Raw genomic sequence first — 24,745 nt, 5'->3', positions numbered from 1 at the left:
TTTGAGTATATCCTTGTGCAACTAATCTTGCCTTGTTTCTTACTACCACACCATCTTCATTGTGCTTGTTGCGAAACACCCATTTTGTACCAATAACATTGTGGTTCTTTGGTCTCTCAACAAGCTCCCAAACTTCATTTCGAGCGAAGTTATTTAATTCTTCATGCATTGCATTCACCCAATCAACATCAAGTAGAGCTTCATCTACACGGTTAGGTTCCATACAAGATACAAAAGAGAAATGTTCACAAAACGAAGCTATGCGAGAGCGAGTTTGAACACCCTTACTAATATCACCCACAATTTGATCAACCGGGTGATCCTTCACAATGGAATGATGAATTCTTGATACCGTTTGATAATTGCTTGATGAAGCATTAGGAGGAACCGAAGGTCTTGAAGTACTTTGATCATGAGTATCCATGGTTTCATTAAGTTGTTGGCTTTGGTGATCTTCCTTATTTATAGTTGAGGATGAAGGAATGACAACCACACTATCTTCATCATCATCTTCCTTTGGTTTTATTTCACCAATGGCCATTGTTTTCATTGTATTTATCAATTGAGTTCCCCCAACATCATCGAGATTATCACCCTCATCTTGAGACCCATTTGTTTCATCGAATTCAACATCATATGCTTCCTCAATAATACCATGAGTTTTGTTGAAGACTCTATAAGCCTTACTATTTGATGAATATCCAAGAAGAAAACCCTCATCACATTTCTTCTCAAATTTAGAAAGTCGGCTCCCCTTTCTCAAAATATAACATTTGCAACCGAATACCCTAAAATATGAGATATTTGGCTTTCTACCAATGAGCAATTCATATGGAGTTTTCTTCAAGAGCTTGTGACAATATAGTCTATTTGATGAATGACAAGCGGTATTTATTGCTTCGGCCCAATAAGAATCCGATATATTATATTCCGCTAACATAGACCTTGCCATATCAATAAGAGTTCTATTCTTTCTTTCAACAATACCATTTTGTTCCGGGGTATATTTTGAAGAGAATTCATGTTTGATACCCTTGTTATCACAATATTGATCAATTCTTGCATTTTTGAATTCCGACCCATTATCACTTCTAACCTTTTTGATGTCGAAATCAAATTGATTTTGAGCCAATATAGCAAATGACTTGAATGTTTCAAACACATTGGATTTGTCTCGTAGAAAATAGACCCAAGTAAATCTTGAATAGTCATCCACAATCATAAGACAATAGGAATTACCACCAATACTTACAAAAGATGTGGGCCCAAATAAATCCATATGAAGTAATTCCAAGGGTCGATGAGTGGACATTTGACTTTTATTTGGATGAGTGTTTGCCACTTGCTTACCGGCTTGACAAGAGCTACACAATTTGTTCTTTTCAAACTTCACATCTTTTAAGCCTCGAACTAAGTCATGCTTGGTTAACCGATTGAGTTGCTTCATCCCAACATGACCAAGTCTTCTATGCCATAACCAACCTAGTGAAGCTTTTGAAAATAGGCAAGTTGTGAGCTTTGCCTCATTAGATGAGAAATCAACAAGATAAAGATTTTCATGTCTAAAACCTTTAAACTTAAGATTGCTACCATCAACACTAGAGATAATAACATCTTCAACCGTGAAATTGCAACAAAATCCTAAATCACATAATTGAGCTACGGAAAGTAAATTAAAATTCAAAGACTCAACCAATAGCACATTTGATATAGAATGATCATTTGAGATAGCAATTTTACCCAAACCTTTAACCTTTCCTTTACGATTATCTCCAAATGTGATACTATCATAATTTGAGCAATCTTCCTCACTCATTTGGGTAAACATTTTCATATCCCCGGTCATGTGTTGAGTACATCCACTATCCAACACCCAATGATTCCCTCCCGCCTTGTAGTTTACCTACAAAAGGAAATCAATCTCTTTTAGGTACCCAAACTTGCTTGGGTCCTTGGATGTTAGTGACCAAGGTCTTTGGTACCCAAATAGCTTTCTTTTTGTTTCCAACAATTGAAGTACCAACAAATTTAGCATGAACACCTTTTGCATTGTGAGAAAGAACATAACAATGCTCAAAACAAGTGGAGGATACATTTTTGAACTTGGGACAATTTTTCTTAACATGTCCCTTTTTGTGACACTTGTGACACACTTTGTCACATTCTTTCACAAACAATGTCTTTTGCTTTACAAAAGCATTCTTTCCTTTCTTGGGAACATATCCAAGACCTTCACGGTTAAGAGAGCATCTTTGACTTCCCAATATGAAATCCAATTTAGTCTTACCACCATATGCCTTTTCTAAGTCATGAGTTAGAGTATTTATTCTATCTACTAACACTTCATTCTCAACAATAATTTTTGATTCATCAAGAGCAATGTTATCATTGAGAGAAATTTTGCATTTATCACAAATAAAGTTAATAGGTAGTGGTTCACTTGTAAGACTATCAAGTAAGTCACAAGTGACTCCAACATCCTTAGTGACCACCTCAACTTCATGCACAATAGATAATTTTTGAGCATCCGCAAGCTTCTCACAATTTTCTTTGAGGTCATTGTGAGAGGTCTTGAGCTCCTCAAAAGACACTTGGAGGTTTTTATACAATTCCTTCAAGGCCTTAAATTTTTCTTTTTCTTTGTGCATGTAGTCATCGACCTCACCTAACATTCTAACAAGATCATCATATGAATAGCCATCATCATCGACATCATCGATATCATCATCATCATTTATATCATTTAAATCGGTGATGATTTTTACCTTAGCATCTCCCTTTGCCATGAGGCAATGGGGGGATGAGAAGAGTGAGGGAGCTTCCTTGATGGCAATTCCGGCATTAAGCTTGGATGAGGTGTCATCATCATCATCATCCAAGCTATCATCCGAGTCCCATTCAACTAAGTAGGCTTTGCCATCTTTCTTCTTGTTATAGTATTTCTTTTTATTCTTGTCACTTTCATCTTTGCCCTTCTTCTTCTTGCTTGGACAATTCATGGCAATGTGACCGGGTTCCCCACACTCAAAACATTTTCTATCATTGAAAGCATTTCTTCTAGATGTTTGACCTCTTCTAGGTTGACCTCTTCTCATCTTCATGAATTTATTGAATTTCCTTACAAATAAAGCCATGTCACCATCACTCTCACTTTCATTTTCTTCATCATTGCTATCTTCCTTTTCAATTGCCTTTGAGGCCTTGGCTTTAAGAGCAATAGATTCATTTTTCACCTTCTTTGCCAAACTTAAAGCATCGGCTTGTGACTTCTTAAATATATCTTGAGTGAGAATTTCTCCCAATACTTCGGTTGGAGAGGTTGTAGATAGATCACTCCTTACTAGCATTGTCACAATAGTCTCATATTTCTCCGGAAGTGATCTAAGGAACTTGTGTGTGAAGTCCACATCCGGTACATTAAAACCAAGTCCTTTGAGTTCATTTACTATCTCATTCAACCGATTGAACATATCGGATACACTCTCATCTTCTTTCATAATAAATTGCTCAAACTTCCCTTTGCACACATATAGTTTGGCACTCTTCACAATTGTAGTTCCTTCATGAATTTCCATTAGTTTTACCCAAATCTCATGAGCGGTTGTGAGATTCTTGATACGATTGAACTCATTTATATCAAGAGCATCATAAAAGACATTCATGGCTTGATCATTTGTGAGGATATTCTCATTATCACTAACGGATGGTTCATCTTCCTTCAATACAACAAATCCATCTCTAACAATTGGCCAAAATTTTCCACCCATTGCTCTAAGATGCATTGACATTCTTATTTTCCAATAATCATAATTGTTTCCATCAAAGTGCGGTGGCTTCCCAATGTGCACATTGTTGTTACTAGCCATTTTGTCCCACTCCGGGATGATTAGATCCACAAACAATGGAGTCCTCGGCTCCGATACCACTTGTAGGATCTAGGACACCGGCTAGAGGGGGGTGAATAGACGGTTTTGACTAAAAACAACAATACTAAGTAAATTTAATCAATACGACAAGAGGAATAAATTTACTAGTGTCAATAAGTAAACAATGTATGAAAGACAACTACGGAGATTGAATACTTGAAGAACAATAAGCAAAACACTAATCAATTGCAAACAATAAGTAATGCTAGAAGGAATAGACACCGAAATTTATCCCGTGGTATCGGTGATTTGCCGATCACCCCTAATCCACGTTGAGGTGGACTTCAAGCTCTCACTTGCTCCTCTATCAAGACACGACTTGATCTTTGAGCCAAGTGGACAAGAAATCACTCAATACCTCGATTCCACTAATGTCACCTTTGCCGCTCCGGCGAGGTAGGCGCGAACCCCTCACAATCAACACCGCGGCTTCTCCACAATCTTCTTGGAGAGCTCGACGGAGACAATCACCCGAGCCGTCTAGGAGGCGGCAACCTCCAAGAGTAACAAGCCAATGACGCTTGCTCGGTGTACCACCTAGTGCCTCAAGAATCACCAAATGATGCAAATGCACTAGGAACCCTCAATCTCTCACTGGAATGCAATCTCAAGCAAAGAGTGTGAGAGAGTGAGTTGGAGGATCACAAATGAGCTCAATGTGTGCAAGGAATGGCCAAGAGAGCTCTCTCACACGAGCTACCCTTCTATTTATAGCCCTCCATCTAAAACCAACCGTTATGTGCAAAGGGGGGCAATTCTGCGCACACGCGGACCGTCCGCGCCCTAGGGCCGGACGGTCCGCCGTACAACATAACGGCTATAATGACCGTTGAAACATGTCAGAGCTGTCTCAAAAGGTGGATCCGGACAGTCCGCCCTTCAAGGCCGGACCGTCCGCGACCTGGCAAATTCAAACACCCGAGCCTCGGATCAAACGGAGTTAACACACGCGGACCGTCCGGCTATAAATCTCGGACCGTCCGTGACCTGAGACAGTACTGTCCGGACTGGTCCCCCGGACCGTCCGTAGTACAAATCTATAAAAACACACAGTCCCTGTCCAAAAATGAGTTAGACACATGCGGACCGTCCGCCCCTCACAGGCGGACCGTCCGCCTATAATTCTGGGACTGACCCGAAGCCACCTTCCTTTGGTCAGGACTGCGGACGGTCCGGCCCTAAGGCCCGGACGGTCCGCAGTACAATAGAACACAGTGTCAACACAAATGGTAAGACTTCGGACCCTCTGGAGGGTCGCGGACGGTCCGCCCCCAAGGGCCGGACAGTCCGCGCGACCAAGACTTCTCAAATCTCAAACATGCTTTTGAATGAACTTTTAACTCACGAAATGAGAAGCGCTGTTAGTCCTCATGCAAATGCAACTACTTGATGCTCTATGAGGCACTAAGTTTTACACAGATCTAAGTCATTGACCCCTCTTAATAGTACGGCTATCTAGCCTACTAATCCGGTCAGGTATCTTCTCTAAACTCCTCAAGACCGGCAAAAGTAAAACCTATATTATACCTTTGCCTTCATCTGATCCACAACCAATGCGTATGACTCTTCAACATTTCCTGTTCTATGTGGTCCAACCCTGCATTCTTATTTCTCCAAGAATCGTTAGTCCACAAGTAGTTGTCATTAATTACCAAAACATTACCAAAAGGGGCCTAGATGATTCACACTCTTTTGGCCTTTACTTAGCTGAGTCCTGGCAATTAGATAAGAGTGTTTAGCATATAAAAACAATTGACAAAGCATCTAGATCTTACCTTTATTCTTTATTTGCATCTAATTAATACTTGGCACACATCACCTTAAAACAATATGTGTTGGGCATCTAAACACCAAAATATTTATAGAAATGGCCTAAGGGCACATTTCCCTTTCACGCGCTCCCACAGAGCACACTGCCAGGTGATTCATTCTAGTGGTTGGTACCAAATTGGCGTCAACGCACTTTTTGGTGACTCCGCTGGGGAACAAGGGTGTTTAGATCTACTAAAATCGACCTCCAGATGGTCGTTTCTAAAGCTCACACCGATGTCTCTGCCACCAACATCATCAAGCTAACCTTGGAGGCACTCCTGGCAGATGATCATCTGCACTTTTATGATCTCATGAGGCTCGAGGAGGAAGAAGTGTTGCGACAACTCGTTGAATCGTGTGAATAGGCGAAGGAAAAGTACATATCACACTTCACGGTGGATCGTCACCAGAAGATCATCCGTCAAGGAGAGATCATATGGAATCTCTCCTACCTTCGCCTCAGGCTGTAAGTATTTTTAATCAATATTTTAAGATTTTCATAAAATAGGGATCAATTAAAACAATATATAAATGAACCTATTAAAGGATGGGTGTGTTTGTATGAAAAATCTACTGTCCCTAGTTTTCCCTTGCATGAACCTAATACAGAGCCACCCACACCTTACACATCGACTACAAATGGGTCATCTCATACCTAGCCATTGTATGGTATGCCGATGAATACGTTCATAACACCACCACAACCGTCGTCGCTTGGCATGCAACCAGTTGTCTAGCTCTGAACATGATTGGACCATCCGAGAACCATCTCGGACCGTCTAGTTACCTTGCGGATCGTCCGACCCTACAAGCCCACACGTAGACCACCCATGAAGCATCGTATATGATCGGACCGTTTAGGCCGGTCGCGAGACGTCCGACCCCTTACGCTGGACCATCCGGGTACGCATACGCAGGAGACGGAGCTGCACAATATGCACCATGTTTGTACCCATCACAACAACACTACGCCACCCTACCGGCAGCATATTATAACTATGTCATGCCACCTCATACACACCGGACCGAATATTCTTTGACCACCCGAGAGCCCGAAAGATATAGGGCATGAGTGGTAGCACTAATAGGATGCATAACACATATTTTGAGCTGCAATATGAGGTTTTCAACCCCAAACTTAATGGATGGTCACTAGATGTGGTGGAAAAAATCAGTGACAAAGTAGCTGGGCTGTTTAGAGACAGACTCAATGTTAGTGTGTTAGGCAAAGGGCAATCATATCGAAAGCATTATAATAACCGTTTGACACCGTACCATATCCACAGGAAACTAGGATACCATATTTCTCTAAGTTTTCTGGTGAAGGTGGGAAAAGCACGCACACGCACATAAGTCAGTTCTTAGCACACCTAAGAGAATTGGCTAATAGGGAAGCCTATTGCATTCATTTATTCTCACTATCCCTAACTAATAACACATTCACATGGTACGCAGCTCTGCCACCTAACTCTATTAACTATTGGAGGAATTAGAGCATAAATTTTATGAACACTTTTCTTAGGAGAGCATGAGTTAGAATTAGCTGATTTAGCTTCAGCTCGACAGGGGCACGAAGAATTGGTTAATGATTATATCCGGAGGTTTCAAGACACTAGAAACTGGTGCTTCCAAATCTATGTTGCGGACAAACAACTAGCAAGACTGCTTTTAATGGGTTGTGATCTTACTTAAAGGAGAAATTAGATGGCACCTAGTTCTTTCATTAGTACAGCTGCACAAGCGAGCATTGGCTTGTGAAAGCTGAAGTAAAGAAGCATCAAAATTGGTTGGCCATAATATGCATCTAGTGGAGCGTGATCCAAGTAGTTTAGATGATGAATCCACATATGTATATACTGTTGAACTTGTTTGGCAAACGAAGTCCAAATCTTAGGCATGCTCTTGTTTTACAGCTGGTTCAAACGAATCGATATGAAGAAGCTAATTTTACTTTTAATGTTGCCAAGTGTGACAAAATATTTGACGAGCTAGTAAAAAGTGGCAACATTAAAGTGACTCATAATATTCCCCATCTAGATGAACTAAAAAGACATGCTTATTGCAAGTAGCATAATTATTTTTCTCATGTCACCAATGATTGTAATTTTTTCATTGACAGATATAATCAGACATAAATAAGGGTTGTTTGAGTTTCTTTCTTATATAAAACCTTGATTAGCATGTGTGTTAGTACAAAATAGATGATTAGTTTATGTTATTAATGATTACAGTACAAAATCAATATATTTCTATATTATATTAATAATATATTTATTTTACTAATTTATAATATATTATTTAAATTATTTTTAAGATTTCATATTATAATTTAGAGGACAAATTCACGTCTATAAACAGACTTGTTGGCTTGCAAACCAACAACAAGCCAAGTCGAGCTAACTTTTCAGTCCTGACTAGGGGTGGTAATGTACTCTAGATTTTACAGTATAAAATTTAAAGATCAAATCAATAAGGATCGAGCTCTATTCATATTCATTTTTGAACTAGAAATAATTAAGTGCCCCAACTAACTGTGAAGAAACATTTTGATTACCACCAGCGATGGAGCTAGAAAAAAATAGAAAGGACTAAATTAAAGTGCTACAATTATATAATGTCACTAAATAATTTAAAATAGACATATATAATAGTTTGCATGTTTTAAAATCAGAAAAGATTTTAATGATACTTTATAAGTTTGGGAGTGGTAGAGGGGGCTAGAGCTCCATCCACCCTACCACTAGACAGTAGACATATCCCTTACCACTGCTATCTCTGATAGAGGAGGGAGCCAAACCGAGCTCGTCTCGTAAGGCCTTGTTCGGCAATCTGGGATTCTTTCCCGGGTTGATTTTTTTCCCCACATGGATTGGGTGAATTCAATACTTTCACCCAATCCCTTGTGGGATTAAATCCCAAAACCCAATCAACCAATGTTTGTTCGTTTATGCCATATGGATTACATCCCAAAACCCAAATAACTATGTTTGTTCATTTATTCCATCTGGATTAAATTCTAAACTTAAATACCAACAAAAGCCAATAAAATCAACAACATTTAAGCATAAAACATGTCATTTCTCCAGAAATTTAAACATAGAACATGTCATTTCTCTAGAAATTTAAGCATTCCATCCAATTCTCGATACATATTTTTTCAAAAATTTAAGCATGTAATAGACTTAGTATATGCTAGATTTTATCCAGAAATTTAAACATGTCATACAAGTCTCGCAACAACCTTCCTTCAGTTCTATTACATGCTGAGCCCAAACATGGAGAAATGCAACATATATATAGCTCATACTAGCACTCAAAACAATGTGCAGAACTGTCTCCATATGACCAATATTTCCTGTCTGCAAAGTTCAAATAAGGAATCAAAAGCAGAAATCAACAGATAAAAAAATGAAATTTATGCAGAAAGAAAAACAGCAGGGAACCCATATCAATTAATAAACATCGGGTCCTCAAAATATGCAAGCGCATGTTGTTGTTGCTGCTACACTTTTCTTGAGTGAGCACAAATGGAGGCTGATTAACAGCAGCAACAACAAAGAACTCACCAGCTACAGGGAACCAAGTACAACTACTCCCAACCATGGGATTCAGTCTCTCTCAAGCAATACAAATGTAGTACCCCCGTTGCATTCATCCCCATGCAACACTAAAACTGATAGGAGGGCAGTTTCTAGTTCATCAAGGTATGAAATCATAGATTATACTTACCTTAGAGCTTATCAATCTTCCGTCTTAACCATAGGAGGGCAGTTTCTGGTTCATCAACACTAAAACTGATAAATGTCTCTCTGTTGTTTGGTATGTCGAACACCTCAGCTGCTTTTATCTTCTCATCTGCTGTCACATTCATGGATCTAAGAACAGAAATGCATCTCATGATGGAGAAGTCATTACCTTGAGCAGATTCTTTTCCTTTCGCCATTTGTGTAATCTCATCCTCAACTTGTTTTGATTTCAGATCTAGATATCTCCCAACAAGTCCTTCCAAAGAATCCTTCTTCATCCTCTTTGCTTCCTTATCTTGATTGATTGTTGATGCAGTAGACCTTCTCGTTGCAGTAGACCTCTGTTCAGTCCTTTCAATCATAGGATCTTCATCTTGTTCCAATCTTGAATCCTCTTCTTGTGGTTGTTGTTGAATAATGCCTTCCTCATCCATTCTTGTGGTGTTCACTTGTTCTTCTTCATTTGAAATTGTGTTCCATTCTTGTGGTAGTTGTGTAGATGTTATGTTCTAGGTCCCTTGAGCAATGTGCCCATCATATAGTTCCCCAAGAGCATCAAAGAGAGGGAAAGACTTCTTTTGAAATTTCTTGGCCCTAGGAAATGACTGATAAAACATTGTCAAAAAGTAAGTTCCTAAACTACTTTATGATAAGTTCACAATTATAAAGCTGGAGTCAAAAACTTACTTTTATGATGTTTTCCCATATTGGTGGATCAGCAACAATCATGCATCGTTTCTCATTCCAGGAAACGCCACTTTGCTTTCTAGCCTCTTTCAACATCTTGTAATCCCTTTTCAATTCCCTCTCCTTCTCCTGAATTTGAATCTTGTTGAATGTGACATACTCATGCTTCTTGTTGAATTCAGTAACAATTTTGTTCCAAGCATCTGGACTCTAGCCATTTTGAGCCCTATATGGAGGTACATTGTGCTCAAACAACAAATCAACGAGGCTCTTCTCCAATTCAGAATTCCATGCTGCTCTCTGAACACCACCTAAATTTCAAAAAAATATGAGGGACAATTAATCATTTGAAGTTGAAACACAATAAGAATAACATGTACAAGATTTTATATTAAATAACATGTACCTCCACACTTCTTTGATGTAGAAGCTTTAGGAGAAACCTTCTTTTGAGCAGCTTTAGATAACATCAAAATTTTGGGAGAACCTCTTGTGAACATCATATCTATTATAGAGAATCACCAGCAAAAAAGAAACTATGAACATCATCTCTACTTTTATGGCCATAGTAAAAAACACAATAATTCCTTGATCACAAAATATCCATTACAAAATATCCATTACAGAAATGACATTTATTGATTACACAATATCCATTACAGAAATGATTCACTGATTTCTACGTTGCTCATAATCTGCCCACATATGATAAGCTATCATATCTCTTAAGTTATTCCCTTCCATATTCCCTTCATCATTTCCATGGTCACTATTGGGTAGGCTGACAAAACTTTGCGGGTTGATATTTCCTTGATCATTTTCTAGCCATCTCTCATCACCATTATGTGACCGAATTAAGTTATGGAGGACTGCAGCAGCAATAGGTATTTTTGCTTGATTTTCCATTTTGTGAAGGGTAGCAACTTTGAGGATTGGAAATCTCTTCTTTATGACACCCAAAGCCCTCTCTACATGATTTCTTAAAACAGCATGGCGATGGTTGAATAACTCTTTGTGATTTTGAGGCCTTCGATGACCATGGCCAAACTCTTTCAGGTGATATCTAACCCCACGATATGGTGCAATAAAGGAAGCCGTATTGGCATAACCACCATCTACTAGGTAGTACTTCCCAGAAGGTAATTCAAACTTTCCTACAACATTGTTCATTGCAGATCTAAGAACCATTGGATCTGTTGCTGATCCTTCCCATCCGGCTGACACATAAGTTATGTTAAGGTTAAAATCACACACAACCATCACGTTTTGGCTAAGGGTCCCTTTTCTATTCCTGAATGGTGCGGCTTGATCGGGTGACATTGATACTAGAACATGGGTTCCATCTATTGAACCAATGCAATTCTGCAAAAAAAAAGAAACGATCTTCTAAGATCTAATATTGAGGATGTTCTAAGATGGACACATAAGAGTTAAAAGAAGTCACCTTGAAGTATGGATACAATCGGTTGTCTCCATGAATTTTAGGATGAACTTGATTGGAAGGAGGCTTTAGGAACCGCATGCTAAGGCCAGGGATAACGATGTCGAAGAAATGTTTGATGACACGGTGAAATGTATCATTGCTATGACCAAAAAAGACTTGGAGATCTTCAAATGTTGCATTGTGGGTAATCATTTATAGGAAGAAGCCAAGTTTTTCCTCAACTTTGATTCTTGTATCTTTAACCAATCCTTCCATTCTAAGATAGTTCGCCAAGGATTTGAAAATGTAAGGTTCCATTCTAAATGATACCCTGCAGTTCTTGATATGGCCTTCAAGTAGCTCTCGAACCTTTTCCTCCCCGGTCAGCGCTGATGTATGCCTCAATTTCTTTTTACTACGTCCAAGATAGCCCAAGAGATGTAGGGAAGGGAGAATCAAAAGGAAGAGGTCATCATCATCCTCCTCCCTCCTCCTAAGGTGATCTCTATTGCTCATATCCATAGCAAAACTAAAGTAGCATCAAAAGACATAAGGAAAATTAATTACTAAAGCTAGTTATGTAGTTCATATAATTCAATTTCTTTAGGTTTTGGCTAGTACCTTGAGAAAATGGGTCAGGCACCAACACCCAAGATGGGGGAGGCTCGTCCTCGCCTACTCTTACTGGAGCAGGGACAATCTGAAAATAAATAAAGAGAACCGTTACTCCAGTTACATCGGTGATCAGTTGGAATGGCTTCAATCCCCAGCGACTGCATTGGATAGTTGAAAGCAAGCCATGTACTTGTCGAACAGTTAGTGATAAAAACCAGACAAACCCTTCAGCGCGTAGTGTCATTGTGTTTGTGTTCTTTCATATGATGGTCATCACATTGATGTGTGAGTGGCTGAGTGTGACACACAGACTGAAGAAACTTCTAAACATGATAGCCATATGTGCTTTTCCATATTTATTAGTCGATGCTTCTAAACCGGATCGATTTGCTAGTAAAAACCCACGCAAATACGAAGGAATGGAAATGCCAGCTGATGATTAATTAGAACGAAGGAACAGCACACACTACTCTTCTTTAATCGTTTGTCCACAAGATCCATGGACCCTCGCTGGCTGACTAGCTAGCTTAATGGCGTGCAAACTTAACCTGCAATAATCTGACGATCCCTACACATACAGTCAAAAATTTGCAAAGGTCGTAGCAGATCGAAGTAGAAATCTAGTCCCGGCCAGTCGAGCGTGCGATCGATCCAGGCACAAAGAAGAAAGCATCAACAAAGTAGAGTGAAGAACCATAGATACGATGCACGCAGAGCTCCAACTCCAAAACGAGATTCATAGAAATTCCTGAAGAGGAAACAAGCTAGCAAAAAAGAAACTCGTGCTATATACGTACGACACCAGTGTGTGTGCGTGGTGAGAGCGCGAGATCAACGAATGCACATACTGTCGGAAAATTCTGATGCTGTCTACCTTGGAAGAAGAGAGCCGGAGAGAGGTAGGGGAGAGAGGGGGTGCGACCGTGCGAGAGAGGCCGGAGAGCGAGCGCACTAGTTTGATACGGTCTTGACGCCGGTCTCGACCCAGGGATGGAGATAGGAGTTGACGAGCTCGAGATCGCTGGGATGGGAATGGAAGGCCGGATACGGTGGCTTGATGGCCGTCGACGGAGGGCGTGCCATGGAGAGGTTGCGGCGCGACGACGACGGCGACGGTGCTGGAGGGGGACAGGGACGAGAGAAGACTTCGAATTCGAGATGAAATAAGAACCTGAGGCGGGCGAGTTCGCAATAGATCTGCGCGGCCTCGCCGACGCCGTCGAAGAGCAGGGCAGTGGTCGGGATCTGGGAGCCGATGTGGAAGTGCTGCAGCTGGACGTAGAAAGATAGAGAGAGGGGCAGAGAGCAGATGAGAAAGGATCAAACCGGAGAGAAGTTTGCCAGCGGTGTCGACGTTGCCGGCGTCGGAGAGGAAGACTCCTTGCGCTGCCGCCGCTCTCCTCGGACACGGAGCGGTCACAGCTTCGTGGTTTGTTTCCAGACCCTAGGAGTCATGGCTCGGATCCAGGATCCACTGTAGCAAAAAAAAATTCCAAACCTATGGGCTTGAATTCCGGTGGGCTTAACCGAACGCGAAAAAAATTAAAATCTCAATTTTTTCCTGGGCTTGGAATATAGCCTGGATTGGGCTACAATCCAGCCTCATCCCAGTCTGGATGGGCTTAAACGAACGAAGCCTAACTTGATGGAGCCAGCCGAGGCCGAGGGCGGAGCGCCCCCAATCCCGACTAGGAAAAAGAATCCGGCTGCCGTCCGTTGGCCCACTCTCTGCTCATCCTCTTCCAGTCTTTCTACACCCAAACCCCATATCGCACGCGTCGAGTGCCAAAATCTCAATCCCAATTAGAGATGACAATGAATAAATAGTCACTGGGTATTACTATCTTATACTCATACTCACGACAAAAAATCAACCTCATCAGATCATCCATATCCACTAGCGGGTATGGATTCACCCTCATACCCATACACACAAAGATTAAACATTTATCAAAATAATACATTATACAAATGTCAAGTATTTCCATCTAAATACTATTACAAAATTTCTAGCTTCACTCAGTCATCCATTCAACAACACCATAGGTAATTGAATAATGTAGCAACACTAGAATAGTACCACATAACATATTACATATTTTATTACATGGCAATCAAGTAGTTGTTAATCTTTTTATGACATTATCGTTCAAAAAGATTGTTAAACAGTTAAAAAAAGATGATTGAAGTCTAAATTTATGCTTTTAGGTCAAGTTTATACTGAATATTTTATACTCTAATACGGGTGAAGATAGACCATTCTAATATCTGTTTATCTAAATTCTTTATCAATAAAAAACACATAGATAGAATATTTATTATATATATATATAATCTAATGGAATAAATATATCGGGTCGCGGGTACCATTCCCAAGATTTTTGATGTCTAAGTTGTCACATTTTGCTTAACTTTTATGTCTAAGGTTAAGGGTCTATTTGGTTCGTGACTAACTTTGCCACACTTTGCTTAAGATTAATTGTCTGAATTGAAGAACTAACTTTAGACAGAAAAGTTAAGTAAAGTGTAGCAAGTTAGACTATAAATCAAATATGCTCTAGTTCTTTAATTCGTACTACTAACCTTAGTCGGTCAGTGACACGTTAGCCACAAACAAACAGGCCCTAAAGTCATCCCAATCCAATTACGCCACGCCTGCGCCGCCAGCCCGCCACATCTGTCACACCGCCCAAAGTTCGGAGGGAAGTCCTCAACGACGTCGCGGCCATTTGCAGCTCGGACGATGGCGTCCAATTCCGCGGCCCCGGCTGCCGCCGACGGGGGCGACGACCTCGACCAGCTCCTCGACAGCGCGCTCGACGACTTCACCAGCCTCGACCTCTCCGCATCTGCCGCCCCCAAAAGGTACTGTCTCTGGCCTATCCTCGTCGGAGCCAAAAGCTGCTTCCGCTAGGATTTCGAGCGAATAACTGACTCTCGAGTCTCGCTCTACAGCGCCGGTGAGGCATCGGGGTCAGGATCGGGAGGCAAGGGGCCGGTGAAGGGGCTGGGGCTGGGGCTTCCGGACCCCAAGGTGCCGAAGCGGCGCGCGGGGAAGCAGCCACCGCCGAGGGGCGCGTGCGCCAAAGAGGCGCTTGAGGAGCTGACGCGCGAGACGCGGGAGGCTGTGCGCGAGCTCGAGACGGCCACTGGGGGTGTTCCGTCACTGGACGATGACGCCATGATGGAGGAGTTCGTCAAACAGTTCGAGGAGTTCGCAGGGGCACAGGCAATTCTCTAGTCTCTCTATTGCACAATTACATGTACAATTGGGAAATGATTGTTTTGTTCATGATAGTATCTACAGTTTTTGCCCCCTTCGAAACAATACCTATAGTCTGTTACCTGAAGCTTGCTTGATACTAACTCTGTCCGAAATTACAGTTCAAGCTTATCTAAATTTGACCGAGTTTTTAGAAAAAAACACACACCAACATTTATACAAAATCAAATTAGTTTCATTAAATTTCCCATGACATCTCTCTTGATAGTGCATTTAATTGTAGATGTTAATATGTTTCTTTCTAAAAACGTGGTCAAAATTTGACAAGTTTGACTTAGGACAAACGCAAAGCGAATTATAATTTTGAATGGAGGAGTATGACTGAACCATTGTGTATTTTATGTTGGCATTGTTGAAACGTGTTCTCAGACTACTTTTGATGTCCACACGGTGGGGGTTGGGAGGTGAGGAGTCTGTTCCTTGTTTTCAGCTACTTATCTTCCATTTCTCTCGGCACGTCATGGTTTCAATCTGGTCAAGGGAAGAAGGAAAATAGTGGAGTGCTGCTAGCAGGCCAGGGCCTGAGCGGCACAATGACCATGGGGGTAGCCGCCCAGCAGCTATGCAAACGGGGAGGGCATGAAGGATGTCCAGATAGTGAGGTGCTATGCGGCCAGTAAATGACATGTAGGGACCAGGAGCTGATGCCATCGCCGAGTGAAATGGCATGTAGGTATGTAGGGAAGTGAAACAGCATGTAGATCAATAAGCAGTAATAGTACAGAAAGAAATTGCAGAGTGGCGCCTGTTCAATCTGTTCATCATCCAAGAGCATGGCTCCTGTTTTCAACTAGAGTGACGGAAACTCTATTGCAGAGTGGCGAAAGTGGCAGAAGTGAAGGCGCCTGTAGAGCATCGGTTCGATGGAACAAACGGATTTCGTAAAGGGGAAGTGAAGACGTCTGTTGCTACTTGGGTTACGAGCCAGAGGCATTCCTTCACGGAGAGACGGCTCCACGATTTTTTTGCAAATGCCCCTTTAGACACCTCAAGAGCCCCTATATTAAACACCAATGTACATGTCCTAATATAGCTAAGGGGAACATATCTGGTGCAAACCAATCCCTCTGTGCAACCGTGCAAACTTCTAATCTAGGCCATATAATGTTGATCCAAAGGGGGTGCGCTGGGGAGTGAGAGGGGACATTTGCAAAAGTGTGATTAGGAGCGGACGGTTAAGTGCAAAATTATCCACTACCGCGCGTCCCCTTAAATCAACATCATGTGACTCAGATTAGAAGTTTACACGGTTGCACGGAAGGGTTGGTTTGCACTAGATATGTTCCCTATAGCTAAATGCTATAGCCAGCTATTTGGAACACTGATTCGATGTGACTGAACATAGATATTTCACTTCTATATGACTATATCTCATCTCAAGGAATTATCAATTATCATGCTACTGTTTGATGTTAGAGCATAATTAATTTAAAAAGTAAATTTCACAACATATATTTTACGATCATGGATTCTGAAAACTACATGCTCTTCATTAGTTGGCAATTGCAACTCACCATAGATTTTATGGCAACAATATATCATTAACTGTCACCCTAATTTAATCACACCTCAGTTGCTCATTAGCCCTTCGTTACATGCTTGTTGGTCCACTCTGTTCACTAGGATGCAACTTTGTGAAATCCTGTGACCATAACCCATGTGGGTTTAAGTTCCACTAGCAACTTCTTGGTTTTTGGGAAACCTTATCACCTTTGAACCTGGGACAATGACACTAGCGAAAAGACTGGGGTTTTCTTCAATGATTGTATTATGGCAGTGGCTAAGGAGAGGGGGCCGGCCGGGAGGCCTTGCCCACGTCCGAGCAAGAGAGAAGGCTTTTCTTCTAATTTCTGTTTGATCAGATTGATACATCTCCTCTCCTTATATAGAAATACCTGACCCCTAAGCAAGAGACCCTTATATTTAATTAACGCTAACCCTAATGGGCTATACTGCCAACCCAGGTCCAATAGGCTTGACATGTCTCTAACGGACTGCCATGAAACTTATTATCCACCCTGCTTTTCACTTTGGACCTGTATATTTGTGAGCTAATGCTTTTCTTTTGTCATCCACAGGATATGGACTCCATTGTTGAAACAATGATGCAGCAGCTTTTGTCCAAGGAGATTCTTCATGAGCCCATGAAGGACATTGTGGAAAAATATCCAAAATGGCTGGAGGATAATAAAAACAAGATAAGCAAAGAAGAATATGAGCGTTATAATAATCAGCTAGAACTCATGGTGAAGCTTATTGAGGTCTATGAAAATGATCCTGAGAACATGACTAAGATTTTTGACATCATGCAAAACATGCAAGAATGTGGTCAGCCCCCCAGTGATCTTGTCCAAGATACTGTACCTGATCTGGATCTGAGCAAGTTGGGACAGCTGTGAGTTTTTCATATTTCTTGTAAATCATACTGTCATTAATTTTATATACATGTCCATGCCAATCGAAGCTTAATCAATAAGCTTATTGGGGTATTCTCTCTGTTTCAAACAGCTTAGGATGTGTTTTCTTGATGAATCTTGATTTTTTTTGTCCGACAATGTACCAAATACATATTGGTTTGGTCCTGCTAGAATATTATTCCTAGACTGAGTCTAGGTATGCTTCTAAGGATTATGGTTTAGTTATTGCTAGCAAACGTACCCATGCGTTGCAACCTGGTTGTGGGAAAGAGTGTGAATGCGGAGGGAGAGGCAAGGTGAAAAAAATGGACGGAATTTTTGGCCCATTAATATTAATATATATAATATATTAATACATTATGTATTGGTATAGGTATAATAGAATTATATATATTAATATATTATGTATTATTATGTGTAGGTATAGGTATAGATATAGATATAGATTTGAATTAGAGATTGTGAAAAAACATATAGTTTGAAATATAAGGATGACCTGTGGTTAAAAGAAATCTTATGAACTGTTCCATGTCACTGGCCATCCATGGTGATGTAACTTGAATGTGTTTTTAACTTTTAAACATATGCCTTTCAAATGTGAAATATCTTTTTTGCTACTGAATTTTTAATTGTCCAACTATTGGCATCGCCCAGGAGCTAACCATGTAACACTGAAAGGTGGGTTATGCAAAGAAAACGGCATGCACAGATTCTTGCAGTTGAGATGGTTATAGTTGAACATCAATCTACATTTTAATGTTTAGGAAAAAAATATTTTTGTGGCTTTCATAACATTTGAAAAACAGAGAAACTGTTCTTGTGGGAGTAGATTAAGTGGCCATTATCATAGTCAATAATTTCTGTGTTTTCTAAGAACTTCTAACTTAGCTCGAATTCCATCTGTGGCAATGTATTATAACTAGAGTTTGCGCTGCACTCTTCACAAAGTAGATGTTTTGCCATATGTAATCTTAATTTATTTATACTAGCGTAAGATATCTGGTAGACATCGGAATGACATCCCATATATAACTATTTGTGGTTCTGTTATATTACAGGTCTCCTGAGATGCTTGAATCAGCACCAAATTGTTGCGTAATGTGAAGACAAAAAACATTCCACTTGGGATTCAATTCCATGAAGTTTCTTAGCCTGTACGAACCGCCTCCCCCCTTTCTGGCTTGAGTAGATTCAAGATAATTTCCATCTGGATAATCTGTAAAGCCTTGCAAATATATAATGGGCTCAATGTTCTTTCTGGTTCTTTCTGTTATTTTTCTGTAACACTCCCGTCGTTCCTATATACATACCTTACGTGTCGAAGCCCCTTACGTTTTTGTGACGCATTTCTATTACCACTATCGTTTGCTACCACACAAAAGGTTTCTACCACTCGGGGTGTGCATGAATTTTGCAATCCACCCATCATAATCATTATCAACCCGTAACAATTAGAATTAATCATGGGTTGGGTGGGTATGGGTTAAAACCCAATCCATGGATCGTGACTCGTAAGCATCATTAACGATTGGTCGACAACGATGGATGGGTTGCGAGTCGCAAAGTACGCATGGTGTTGACCGATGGTTTGCGAGATTCTCTCCCTAACCCGCACCTGTCTGCATCTGCCTAGAGTGAGGCTGCAAGAAGAACAATAGCATGCTGCAGTGCGGTTGCCGGTTGGCGTGACAACTTGGAACCAAGCACATCCCTCGGAATGTCTCCACTAGCGTCCTGTCCTTATACCTGTTCTTTAGAATCTTCTCTAAAAAATTGCATCATTTATCGTCTTCTATATCTGATCCGCTATATGTAAATACTTATATTAGAAGTATATTTTACATTAGTTTTTATATATACGTATTTATCATATTCTCAAATATTTTATATATATTCTACTTTGGTTAATTATGTTGTTTAAAATATTAAAGTGGATAAAATAGAAGAGAAAGATATTTTATACATAGATGATGGACAATAACATTTATAGTTTTTGTTTGGTTTGAGAAATGATGTAGTCTATCATCTTCTCACTCACATTCTTATTTGGTTTGTGGAATGAAATGAGTTGATCCATCACCTTTTCATTCCTCATATGCTAATAATTAGTAATAAAACGAGGAATGGGTTTATTTCATCAAATTTGTGGAATGGTCTTATGATACATCACTTCATCTAGAATGGATTGACTCTTCAAACCAAACACCTCCTTAGAGAATGTTGTCAAAGGAGTAGAGGAGGTGAATCTATTCTAAACAGGGATGAAAACGGGACGGGTACCGGAACGGGTATCAGATACGAGTACCAAAACAGGATGTAATTTAGGATACAGATACTGGTATTTTGTTTGTCGCGACGGATACGAGTATTACCCGGATATTGAACCTCAGATACGGGTAGAATACAGAATCACTAATACCCGGTCAGTACCTGAAAATCCCGGGTCGGATACGGGTACCCGGAATTCGGGTACCCGTTTTTTATTTTTCTGCATAATATAGTTATAAAATCATAACTTTTACATATGAAATCGGATGAAGATAAAGTTTATATGAAAATTATAGAGCTTGAAGAGATCTATGACTTTGTAATACATCAATTTTTTTGTTTAAACATATCTTTTAGACCAAAATCATTGAAATAATGTCCAAAATTTATATTAAATTAATAGACTTTATCATTTTTATGTGGGGGCTTAATGTTATCTCCACGTGGGAACTTAAGGTTATCTTTTTATAGACTATTTATTAGTATTGGTAACTTATTTGTATTTTCGGTCGATACTACAATATTGTCGGCGTTTCGAACCGGGGGGTCCCTGGACCGACGAGTAAATTGTCGCCGCGTGCCCCAGCCCAGATGGGTCGACGCGAGACGGAGCGCGAAGGGGGGAAGAAGCCGGAGGGAGACGGGCGTGAGAGGTGAAATCCCGCGGCCTTCGTGTTTGTCCCGCGCCCAGGCCGGGTGCGCTTGCAGTAGGGGGTTACAAGCGTCCACGCGGGAGGGAGCGAGCGGCCTCACACGAGCGCCGTCCCGTCCTTCCCCGCGCGGCCAACCCTCTGTAAGAGGGCCCTGGACCTTCCTTTTATAGGCGTAAGGAAAGGATCCAGGTATACAATGGAGGGGTGTAGCAGTGTGCTAACGTGTCTAGCGGAGGAGAGCTAGCGCCCTAAGTACATGCCATCGTGGCAGCCGGAGAGGTTTTGGCACCCGGTTCGTGTGGTGTCGTGGCCGTCGGAGGAGCGCTGGAGCCTGACGGAAGGACAGCTGTCGGGGCTGTCGAGTCCTTGCTGACGTCCTTTTGCTTCCGTAAGGAGGCTGAGAGCCGCCGTCGTCATAGAGCGTGCGGGGCGCCATCATTACTCGTATAGTGGAGCGAGCCAGATGGGACGCCGGTCTTGTTCCCCGTAGCCTGAGTCAGCTTAGGGCAGGGTAATGATGGCGCCTCCTGTTGACGTGGTCGGTCCGTGCCCTGGGTTGGACGAGGTGGAGGCTCCTCCGAGGTCGAGGTCGAGTCTGTCTTCCAAGGCCGAGGTCGAGTTCGAGCCCCTGGGTCGGGCGAGGCGGAGACCGTCGGCTGAGGCCAGGGCTGAGTCCGAGCCCTGGGGTCGGGCGAAGCGGAGTTCGTCGTCTTCCAGGGCTGAGCCCAAGTCCGAGCCCTGGGGTCGGGTGAAGCGGAGTTCGTCGTCTTCCGGGGCTGAGCCCAAGTCCGAGCCCCGGGGTCGGGCGAAGCGGAGTTCGTCGTCTTCCGGGGCTGAGCCCGAGTCCGAGCCCTGGGGTCGGGCGAAGTGGAGTTCGTCGTCTTCCGGGGCTGAGCCCGAGTCCGAGCCCCGGGGTCGGGCGAAGCGGAGTTCGTCGTCTTCTGGGGCTGAGCCCGAGTCCGAGCCCTGGGGTCGGGCGAAGCGGAGTTCGTCGTCTTCCGGGGCTGAGCCCGAGTCCGAGCCCTGGGGTCGGGCGAAGCGGAGCTTCTTAATGCGCCTGAGGCCGGACTTGGCTGCTGTCAGCCTCACTCTGTCGAGTGGCACAACAGTCGGAGCGGCGCAGGCGGCGCTGTCCTCTTGTCAGACCGGTCAGTGGAGCGGCGAAGTGACTACGGTCACTTCGGCTCTGTCGACTGGAGGGCGCGCGTCAGGATAAAGGTGTCAGACCACCTTTGCATTAAATGCCCCTGTGATTTGGTCGGTTGGCGTGGCGATTTGGCCAAGGTTGCTTCTCGGTGAAGACTGGGCCTCGGGCGAGTCGAAGGTGTGTCCATTGCTGGAGGGGGTCCTCGGGCGAGACGTAGATCCTCCGGGGTCGGCTGCCCTTGCCCGAGGCTGGGCTCGGGCGAGGCGTGATCGCATCCCTTGAATGGACCGATCCTTGGCTTAATCGCACCCACCAGGCCTCTGTAGCTTTGTGCTGATGGGGGTTACCAGCTGAGATTTAGGAGCCTTGAGGGTACCCCTAATTATGGTCCCCGACAGTAGCCCGCGAGCCTCGAAGGGAGTGTTAATACTCGCTTGGAGGCTTTTGTCGCACTTTTTTGCAAGGGGACCAGCCTTTCTTGATTGCGTTTTGTTCCGGTGGGTGCGCGCGAGCGCACCCGCCGGGTGTAGCCCCCGAGGCATCGGAGGAGTGGTTTGACTCCTTCGAGGTCTTAGTGCGTCTCGCAACACTTCGGCTGGTCTGGTTGTTCCCTCATGCGAGCTGGCCGTAGCCCGGGTGCACGGTCGGGTCCCAAGTTCTCGGGCTGGTATGTTGACGCTGTCAACGGTTTGGCCGGAGCCGGGTTTGCGAGAGCAGCCCCCGAGCCTCTGCACGGGGCGAGAGGACGGTCAAGGACAGACTCGTCTTTTTTACATACGCCCCTGCGTCACCTTTCCGCAAGGAGGAGGGGGGAAAGCGCCATGTTGCCCTTGGAGGGCGCCGAACATGGTGTTTCCAGCGAGCTGCTGACGGGTAATCCGAGTGGACGCCCGTGCCCCATTTGTTAGGGGTCGGTTAGAGGCCCGGAGGCGCGCTCCAAAAGTACCTGCGGGTGATCTGCCGGACCCGGTCCCCTTTCGACGGGGTCCGAGGGCTCGATGCTTCCCTCTGATGGGATTCCGTTACAAGATCGTTCCCGCTGGTCTCGGAAATGTCCTAGGGTACCTCGGGAGCATAGCCCGAGCCTTGGTTATGTATTGAACGTACCCAGGGTCATCCCTCGCTCTGTGTCTGAGGCGGCTGTGAACCCTTCGAGGGCCAGCCTACGAACCCCTGATCAGTAGTGGGCGCGGAGCCCGAGTGGCCTGAGGCGACCGTTGAACCCTTCCGAGGGGCCGGCCTTCGAACCTCTGACCAGTAGTGGGCGCGGAACCCAAGCGCTCTGAGGCGGCTGTTGAACCCCTCCGAGGGGCCAGCTTTGAACCTCTGATCAGTAGGGAGGCTCGGGGCCTGTTTCCTTCGCGGAGAAGGATCCTTTTCGGGGTATCCCCCTTTCCCGGTCCCTGTTGTAAGAGAGAGAAAGAGGAAAAGGAAAAGGATACGAAATCGAATGACGTGGCGTACCTTTTTTTGACCCGGTCATTATGGCGAAGGCGAAGCGTCGCTCGCTTCTCCTGCCGGAGGCGCCGCCTGTCCCGCCGCGGAGTTAATGCGACGGGGCGGGTGGTTCGCGGGGCAGCCGTTGCGCGTGCGTGGGCCGTTCGAGGAACGGAACACGGGCGCGTCGTCTTCACGCCGTGAGAGAGGGTTCTCTCGCTGTCCCACGAGGTGACGTGAGCTTGGCTGACGACGTGACCGCTGCTTCCGCCCGCCTGCCACCGCCATTACTGTCGGCCCATTTTTGGCCGTATTGACCGTCGCGCCTGGCTGGTACTGTTGGGTCATACGCAGGGTTGCCTCGAGTCGCGGTACTGGTTCCGCAGTCGAGGAGGCGCGGTAGTGGTGCGAGTGGCGGTGCAGTTGCTCGCACGTAGCAACCGGCGCGCCGGTTGCATGACGTGTGGGCCTGGGCCTCCATGCTGGGTGCGTTGGAAGTCGGAGGGGTGCGCCCACTTGGCGCGGTTGCATGCCGCCTGCATGGCTGCCCACCCTTTCACCCGCCGGTCTGGGCGAAAGTGGAGGAATGCTCGTAACCGCTGGGCAGTTACATGCACCGCGCCCGGCAGTTTGGCTTCTTCTGCTCTGGGCCGGCCTGCATGACGCGTGGGACCCAGCCCCCGCGCCGTAGGGGGGGACCTTGGAGCGTGTTGGAGAAGACTCAGCCCGCGACGGCTGGGGACGCAAGTAGGGAGAGTTGCCTTTAAAAGGAGGGTGACCCCCTTGAAAGGCGACCATGTCTTCGCGCTCCCTTATGCATCGTGTCTTTCCACCTTCCGAGCCCCCGGATGGGGAACACCCGCAATCCTTCCGCCTTGTCGTTGGAGGAACGCATCTTCGTGGAAGTTGGTACCTTTCAGCCATCGTTCGGCTTCAAGGATTTTCATCATGCAGCCCGGCTGCACCCCCTCGCCGGCGGTCACCCAAGACGGTGACCTCCAGTTCGATGGCGGGGAAAAGCAAGCCGGGCTGCGGCCTCTGCCCCTCCCTCAGCTTCAAGGATTTTCATCACCAGTGCTGGGGAGGGGTGTGTGCCGAGTTGGGGTCGGTCCCTGCGCGGGCGGCGGCCCGCTCCTTCCCTCAGTGATCGGGGGGAAGGGTGTTCGCCGTTCATGGCGCTGGTAGCTGCCGCGTGCCTGGCTCTCTAACCCGAGTGGCTTCGGAGCCGCTCCCGGCGCCGCCTTCCGCCACGGCAGCCGGAAGAGGTTTCTCCGCCGACGAGATAGCCGGTGCCGCCCACGGACTGACCTCCAACTCTACGGCCTTCTGCC

General features: G+C 44.1%; 1 protein-coding gene and 1 pseudogene across 1 annotated transcript; one reads left to right on the top strand and one right to left on the bottom strand.

Annotated features, from left to right (window-relative positions):
* Positions 1-8,815: 8,815 nt before the first annotated feature.
* On the bottom strand, positions 8,816-13,521 carry LOC103653874 (uncharacterized; annotated as a pseudogene).
* A 1,363-nt stretch (positions 13,522-14,884) lies between these two features.
* Positions 14,885-19,246, top strand: LOC100303903 (uncharacterized). Its single transcript, NM_001165487.2, has 4 exons — positions 14,885-15,074; positions 15,165-15,438; positions 17,571-17,887; positions 18,968-19,246. The coding sequence occupies exons 1-4, from the start codon at positions 14,953-14,955 to the stop codon at positions 19,011-19,013; spliced, it is 759 nt and encodes a 252-aa protein (NP_001158959.2). The 5' UTR covers positions 14,885-14,952; the 3' UTR covers positions 19,014-19,246.
* The last annotated feature ends 5,499 nt before the right edge of the window (positions 19,247-24,745 follow it).

Source organism: Zea mays, chromosome 4 (assembly GCF_902167145.1).
Source record: "Zea mays cultivar B73 chromosome 4, Zm-B73-REFERENCE-NAM-5.0, whole genome shotgun sequence".
Lineage (NCBI taxonomy): Eukaryota > Viridiplantae > Streptophyta > Magnoliopsida > Poales > Poaceae > Zea > Zea mays.
Note: the sequence above shows the minus strand (reverse complement) of the source record. Positions and strands in the feature narration are given on the sequence as shown.